The sequence below is a fragment of the Ranitomeya imitator genome, chromosome 2, assembly GCF_032444005.1.
Source record: "Ranitomeya imitator isolate aRanImi1 chromosome 2, aRanImi1.pri, whole genome shotgun sequence".
Taxonomy (NCBI): Eukaryota; Metazoa; Chordata; class Amphibia; order Anura; family Dendrobatidae; genus Ranitomeya; species Ranitomeya imitator.
In genome coordinates, this window is record NC_091283.1 from 124,413,779 (window position 1) to 124,422,304 (window position 8,526).

General features: G+C 42.4%; 1 protein-coding gene across 1 annotated transcript; it reads right to left on the reverse strand.

The window, feature by feature from the left end:
• Nucleotides 1–1,777: 1,777 nt before the first annotated feature.
• LOC138666269 (uncharacterized) lies at nucleotides 1,778–6,629 on the reverse strand. Its single transcript, XM_069754497.1, has 3 exons — nucleotides 6,514–6,629; nucleotides 5,571–6,246; nucleotides 1,778–1,798 (listed from the first exon to the last, which is right to left on the reverse strand). The coding sequence occupies exons 1-3, from the start codon at nucleotides 6,627–6,629 to the stop codon at nucleotides 1,778–1,780; spliced, it is 813 nt and encodes a 270-aa protein (XP_069610598.1).
• Between the last annotated feature and the right edge of the window lie 1,897 nt (nucleotides 6,630–8,526).

Genomic DNA, 8,526 nt, shown 5'->3' on the forward strand with positions numbered 1-8,526 from the left:
CCTGTTGAAAAATAAATGATGGTCCAACTAAACGCAACCCGGATGGAATAGCATGCTGCTGCAAGATGCTGTGGTAGCCATGCTGGTTCAGTATGCCTTCAATTTTGAATAAATCCCCAACAGTGTCACCAGCAAAGCACCCCCACACCATCACACCTCCTCCTCCCTGCTTCACGGTGGGAACCAGGCATGTAGAGTCCATCCGTTCACCTTTTCTACGTCGCACAAAGACACGATGGTTGGAACCAAAGAGCTCAAATTTGGACTCATCAGACCAAATCACAGATTTCCACTGGTCTAATGTCCATTCCTTGTGTTCTTTAGCCCAAACAAGTCTCTTCTGCTTGTTGCCTGTCCTTAGCAGTGGTTTCCTAGCAGTTGTTATTTTACCATGAAGGCCTGCTGCACAAAGTCTCTTCTTAACAGTTGTTGTAGAGATGTGTCTGCTGCTAGAACTCTGTGTGGCATTGACCTGGTCTCTAATCTAAGCTGCTGTTAACCTGCGATTTCTGAGGCTGGTGACTTGGATAAACTTATCATCAGAAGCAGAGGTGACTCTTGGTCTTCCTTTCCTGGAGCGGTCCTCATGTGAGCCAGTTTCTTTGTAGCTCTTGATGGTTTTTGCCACTGCACTTGGGGACACTTTCAAAGTTTTCCCAATTTTTCGGACTGACTGACCTTCATTTCGTAAAGTAATGATGGCCACTCATTTTTCTTTACTTAGAATTTGTATTATGGCAAGAAAAAAGCAGCTAACCGTCTATTCAGTAGGACTATCAGCTGTGTATCCACCAGACTTCTGCACAACACAACTGAGGGTCCCAACCCCATTTATAAGGCAAGAAATCCCACTTACTAAACCTGACAGGGCACACCTGTGAAGTGAAAACCATTCCCGGTGACTACCTCTTGAAGCTCATCAAGAGAATGCCAAGAGTGTGAAAAGCAGTCATCAAAGCAAAAGGTGGCTTCTTTGAAGAACCTAGAATATAAGACATATTTTCAGTTGTTTCACACTTTTTTGTTAAGTATATAATTCCACATGTGTTATTTCATAGTTTTGATGCCTTCAGTGTGAATGTACAATTTTCATAGTCATGAAAATACAGAAAAATCTTTAAATGAGAAGGTGTGTCCAAACCTTTGGTCTGTACTGTGTATATATATATATATGTATATATATATATATATATATATATATATATATATATATACACATACACACACACACGTTTATGTATTTATGTTTTTTTTATTATTACCGGTATATTTCTAACAAAGTTTGTATAAGCCTTTAACTATTTTATTATGTGTGTAGAGTTTGGTGATGTAATCTCATTAACTCATATATAAAGCAACTCACTGATAAAGACATACAATTAAGAAAAAACAAAAACAGAGAAAAAAGGCAGCCGTCTGGCTTACAGCTTAGTGATGCCTATACTATTAGATCTGACGGCTGCACAGCACTATGTACTGTAAGTGCACCCCACAGGGCCAGACACTCAAATTGTATTGCAATGCATTATAACTGAGATCAAAGTGAAAGTCCCATAGAGGGACTAAGTGAAAAAAGTAAAAAAAATTGTAAAATATTTTTAAAAAATTACAAAATAATAAAAAAAGTACATGACACTAATAAATACACATTTTTATATATATATAAACATAAAAGTACACATATTTGGTATTGCGGCATCTGGTACGACCCGACCTATAAAAGTGTCACATTAGTTTACCCCTTTAGTGAACGCCATTAAAAAAAAAATACGGCAAACTATGCTTTTGCATCATACTGCTGGAAAAAAAGTGGAATAAAACGTGATCAAAAAGGCAAATGTAAACAAAAATGGCATAGCTGAAAACATCATCTTGTCCCACAAAAAAAACAAGCGCCATACAGCGCCATCAGAGGAAAAATAAAAAAGTTCCAGCTCTCAGAATATAATGATTCAAAAATTATTATTTTTTCTATAAAAGTTATTGTGTAAAAGCGGCAAAACATGAAAAACTATATAAATGAGGAATTGTAACCGTACTGTCTTATCAATTTTACCACATGTGAAACGGCATATAAAAACAGAAAACAATTCCTGAATTGTTTTTTTGTAACAGAAAGTGATCAAAAAAACGTTATGTGCCCGAAAGTGGTACCAAATAAAAACGGCAACAACGGCAAATAAAAACGGGAAAAAACAAGCCCTCACATGATTTTCGACAGAAGTATGGAAAAAATTATAGCTCAAGATTTGGCGATTAAAAAAATTGTTGTTTTTTTTAAGTGTTTTTTAATGTGTGACAGGAACCAAACATAAAAAATATATAAATCTGGTATTGCTGTAATCACACCAACCAGAAGAATAAAATCGAGGAAAGACGTAAAAAATAAAATCTTGTCCTACTACTGATTTTTTCACTCTGTCTCCCAAAGATCGCAGTAATGCTCGGCACACATTTATCCTGAGCTCTACGTTAAGCGCTTACACCAGGTTTCTGTGTAAATCTTTTAAAAATTCAGATGGTTCAACGGGCGAAAGATTCCCTATAATTAGGCAAATGTAGGAACTGTTGACGCCTTCTGGCCTATGATTCGGCAAGGTCCGTTTTTTTAGGCGTGCATAAAAGCACGGTCGACCACAGTTTTGTGCACTTTTGAAAAGAAGGACACCGATAAACAGAGGTTCACTGGCTGGGAGTCACTTATTGGGGGGGGGGGGGATTCTGCTGTTCTGACACCTCAAGGGCTCTCCCAGTGGGTTATGGCCTCTTAAACTATAAGGCCGGCGTCACACTAGCGAGTTTTACGGACGTAAGAGCGCATAAAATACGTCCGTAAAACACGCCTAACAAACGTCCCAATTATTCCCAATGGGTCAGGTCCTATCAGCCGTATATTACGCATCCGTATTATACGGCTTCCTACGGCCGTAGAAAATCGCAGCATGCTGCGTTTGTCAGCGTATTGCGCAAAAAAAGCGCCAATGAAAGTCTATGGGTGTGCGCAAAATACGGAATGCGTACGGACCATGCGTGTGACTTGCGAGAAATACGCTACACTCAGGCAGGTGTCAGGAATTATCCAAATGGCTCAATCAGGAAGCAGAGACATGCTAATTAGCTCAAAAACCCAGACAGTGAACCCGGAAGTTTGCTGCACGCCTCCACGGAGTGAGATCCACCATGTCTCACCTAATTAATGTGGACATGCTGCTTATTTTGGTCCAAGAAAGGCCAGTTCTATGGGATCAAAGAGATCCAAACTATGCCAACAGGGCCCAAAAAGAGGCAGCATGGAGGAGTGTGTGTGGGGCCTTATTCCCACATTATGAGCAGCAGCCACGTGAGGCACAGAGGCAAATAAGTAAGTACACTCATGTTTGTAATGTAATTTAATTGTGAATCAGTAGTACATTAGTACTTTGAATTTGTAATCATTAATTTATTAATTAGTATATAACTTAATTGAAAGCCCCCCAGTACGTACATGGTGCTGTACATGATAAACGGATTACAATAATGTTTTTAACATTTATCCCTTAACAATGTTTTTCTAATATGTTTCTTTCTTGGATAGAGGGTAGCGGACTCTGTCCTTGTGGCCTTACATTCAAATTGTCTTATTTGGACAAAGTTACTAATAAATGTATTCCACAAATGCATATGCGTATGCTACACTAAAATCTGTGTAGTCAATTACACCTTGTGTGACCACTGTGCATAATGGGTTAATATCTTTGTTTCATGTTTTTTGTTTCAGTGGGTGATGTTTCAACAAGATGGCGGAGTATCCGCGATCAGTACAGGAGGGAGAGGCAGCAGCAGGAAAAAAGTGGGGCAGATGCACCTCCGGAAAAGAAGAAATACATCTATTTTGATAGATTATATTTCTTGAACCCCAGCATGGACCTCAGGACGTAAGTAGAAACCTCACAACACATTTATTTATTTTTTTAAATTGATTTTCTTTTTTAAAAAGCAATTTTGTACTCAAAATATTTTTACATTACAGAACACAGTCTAACCTCACTGACAGGGAGACAGGGTCAGATTCTGAGTTACTCATTGACCCAGTTGGGGAAGGAGAAGAGGTGGCTGAACCATCTTCGGATCCCTCAGGCTCCATCCCTCCAGGATCCTCCTCATCTGCCCAGGCAGCTCCAGAATCAACAGCAGCCCAAGAAGAAGAGGCACCACCATCTTCAGGAGCAGCAGCAGCAGAACCACCGAGCCAGGATGAGCAAGCAAACAGCAGCAGCCCTACAGTTGCCCTTGAGCGCTCACCACAGGCTGGATTGTTTACCCAGCGTGCTCGCCGCAGGAGAGAGCTCCTACAAAGTAGGAGAAATATTGATGCTGGGGTGTTGAGCTACCTGGCAAGGGTCCGTGAGGATGATGGTGAGGAGGGCTTTACAAGGAGCCTGGCACGATATTTGAGGCCCATAGAGCGTGAGTTGAGGCTTCGTGCGAGAGGGTGCATTCAGATCCTTATTGATGCATGCACCCCCCCAAATAACCCATACCAGCTTATGGAGATGATAGAACAGTGGCAGATGTCACCACAAAATATCCTGTGGCCTCAAAGATTCCAACAGGTGCATGCTCAACAGGGATCTGAAGCACCCCCTCCACATGAGCCGACAACTCAACCCCAACCCACACAAAACCCACCATGGCAACCTCAGTACCATATGGCTGGATATCATCAACCATCCCAATATGGCCACTTGTCCAGACCCAGTGCTGGAGGCTGGTCCCAACCTGGCTTTGGACAACATGGCCATTTTGGTTTGGGGTATGATTCCAGGCCATATGTTCAGAAACATCATGGGTTTAGTCAGAATCCATTTCTAAATTTGCCTACTGCCCAACATCAGAACATGCCTAATGTTCCTCCAGCCAGTACCACATCCTCACAGGGTCAAGGACAATTGGGCCTACAAAGGCCACCTGATGAGGACATCTCCACCGCCAACATATCAAGATTTGTGATTTTTTTATTTTTTTGTAAATTTTGCTGATTTGTTTATATAATATTTTATTCTCTATCTTGATGTTCTTTGTGCTGACATAGCACTTTGGCGGTTTTTTTTAATTTAATGCTTATATTGGCAGTTTAAAATGTTGACATACAAGAGGTTATGGCAAAAAGTTTAGTTTCAAAAACTAACCTCAACAAAAAAAAGAAGTTTGAGTAAAAACTACGTTCCAAAACCAAAAAAACTTGTCTGTCAATCAATCATTATTACATCACACACACATGCTAGGCTCATAACCATATGTAAATTAATTAAATACAACAGAAAGATTTTTTTGATTTCTCAAAAAATATTTATAAATAAGGAACATTACACATGAAAAATTGCATATTCTTGCCAGGGAGTGGCACCTTGAGGAGACACAAAATAATTTGTGAATACATCACGAACTTTGAGGCCAGAAAGGGGACGCCGCGGAGGACGGCCATATGGGGTAGGCCTAATCACATTGTCCATCAGGTGATCAACAATATTATGTGAGGAACAATCATGTATGCGGGTAAAATTGTGCAAAATAACACAGGCTTTTATTACTTCATTGATTGTAGCCTCACTGAGCTGAATGGCAGACTGGAGAACACGCCATTTGGCAACAAGAATCCCAAAGGCACATTCCACCAGTCTCTGCGCCCTGGAAAGTCTCATATTAAATACCCTCCGCCAGTGGTCCAGGTTGCGCCTGGGATAAGGCCTCATGACGTGCCTCGTCAGTTGAAAAGCCTCATCTCCAACCAAAACAAAAGGCACTGCTTCCGCATTGGAGCCTGGGAGTTGTCGTGGTGGTGGGAGGTTTAACTGGTTGTCACGTAGCCGCCGACCCATAATGGACGCATTGAAGACCCTACAGTCTCCAGTTCGTCCATAGGACCCAATGTCTACAATTACAAACCTGTAGTTACTGTCAGCAACAGCTAACAGAACTACAGAGAAAAACTGCTTGTAATTGTAGAATTGGGAGCCAGAGTTCGGCGGCTTACGCACCCTGATATGTTTCCCATCCACAGCTCCAATGCAGTTAGGGAAGTCACAAGTGTTTTTGAATCCACTGGCGATTTTGAGCCAATCCTCCTGTTTGGGCTCAGGCATAACAATTTCATGAAGTTTCTCCCATATTTGCAAACAGGTTGAACGAACAATGCCAGAAATTGTGGAACGCCCAATCAGAAATTCAAGGTGTAGTCCCGCATAGGACAAGCCTGTGGACAGGAAGCTGAAAGACAAATAAAGATAACATTATTTAAAAAAAATGAGTAAAAATAATACATGATGAAGCACAAGTGCATACTATATTTTCAAACACATTATTGAAAATATTAAAAGTAAAATTTCCCTTGGTTACTTTACTCAAACAATAACCACAGTTTTGTTTGTGTGCTTGTGCCATAATGTCCACCTATACTTAAAAAAAACATGCTAGAACACAACACAAAAAAAAAATATCATCAACATACAGTTTGTGAGAATGTAGAAAACATACCGTAAGGTTAGGAGAAGACGCTCCTCAGCAGAGATGGCTTTTCGCCTCCTTGTGTCCTGATACGTGATACCTGGACGTATGATCTCCAACAACATATCAAAGGTCCTGATGGTCATGCGAGTATACAGGTAGAACTTTTCAGGATGTGACCTCAAAGCTGTATATAGCCTCTGAAAATGTCCTTTACTCTGGCGTTGGGTCAATAGAGGATGCACCCACAATCTTCGTCTCCTCCTTCGCGGATCAACATTCACCGGATATGGCTGACCAAAGCGACGCGACAACAGCCAGTGAAGCAACACCCGCTGAGTTGTGCTTAAATACACATGGTCAGACATGTTTGTAAGGTAATACCAACACAGCCAAAATAAGCGCAAGCACAAATAGGGCAGATGGGAGGGTTCCACCTGTTGTCGAGGGCTTAAATAGTGTGGTTAATGCTAATTTAAATGATTTGCAGGCCAGAAAACCGTTAAATGTCCATTTTGGCATGTTGCGTGAAAAATACGCCATACGGATCACATACGGATTACACACGGAAGAGTACATGAGCAAAATACGTGACCACACCTAGGCAACGCATTAACTACGGAAATAGATTTCAGGGACATTTTGGCAGGGACATTTTGGCATATTACGCGCGTATTACGGCCGTAAAATACGGACCGTATTGTCTTACGCCGAGTGTGACGCCGGCCTAACAGTGACAGTGAAACCATTTCACCATAACAGTGAAATCTGCACTGTAATGTGGCACTCCTTCCCTTCTGAGCTTTGTACTGTGCCTCAAAAGTAGTTCCTGGTAGATGTAGGAGAACAGCAGTCAGGAGAAATTGCACAAGAAACTTTGTGATCCATTTATTCCTATTAGCCCTTACACAAACTAAAAATGTGAAGCTAAAAAAAATGTGTGATAAAAATTGTAATGACTGTTAATCTTTGAGGCTACATTAACTCCTTCCTGACTATTTTTTGCTTTTGTTTTTTTCCTCCTTCTTCCAAGAATCCTAACCTTCATATTTTTTCTGTCCACATAGCCGTATGTGTCACGCTCACGGCCTGACTGGTGGGCGTGAGCTCGGGGGGTTTGTGGCCCCACTGTGCCACAAACCAGACTACCCTGGAAAGGGCGTGACTATGACAGCTGCCTGGGTTTTCACTGGAGCCTCTGATGGTGAGGTCAGGCTTGTGCAGCAGGCAGCTGCCAGGTGCTACTCCAGGGTGGTGTCTGGCTGTGGTTGCTGATCCCACTTGGGAGACGGGAACACTAGGATTGGTGCGGGCATCAGGCAGGGCTAGCAGATGAGCACGGATGAGATTCAGACGAGTAGGCTGGCACGGCTGAGACACAGAGCTGGTAGAGACACGGCAGAGGATACAGGGCTGGCAGGAACACGGCAGAGAACACAAGGCTGGCAGGAACACGGCAGAGAACACAAGGCTGGCAGGAACACGGCAGAGAACACAGGGCTGGCGGGAACACGGCAGAGAACACAGGGCTGGCTAGGACGGTAGGGACACAGGACTGGAAGGCACGGCAAGAACGGCAGGACCACTGGATTGGAAGGCACGGCAGAGAACACAGGACTGATTGATGTGGTGTATGAAGGAACAGGTAGGGACCTGTGTTTTGAACAGGTAATTCAGAACCACAATGGACCTTGAAGTTCAGAGCACACAAGGTGACCTGACATTTACCAAAAACATAGGACAAGCTCTGAGACGTGGAAACTCTGCTGACCGCAATCCCTAATCCTAACACACCACACTAGAGGTAGCCGTGGATTGCGCCTAACGCTCCCTATGCAACTCGGCACAGCCTGAGAAACTAACTAGCCCTGAAGATAGAAAAAACAAGCCTACCTTGCCTCAGAGAAATTCCCCAAAGGAAAAGGCAGCCCCCCACATATAATAACTGTGAGTAAAGATGAAATACAAACACAGAGATGAAACAGATTTAGCAAAGTGAGGCCCGACTTACTGAACAGACCGAGGATAGGAAAGATAGCTTTG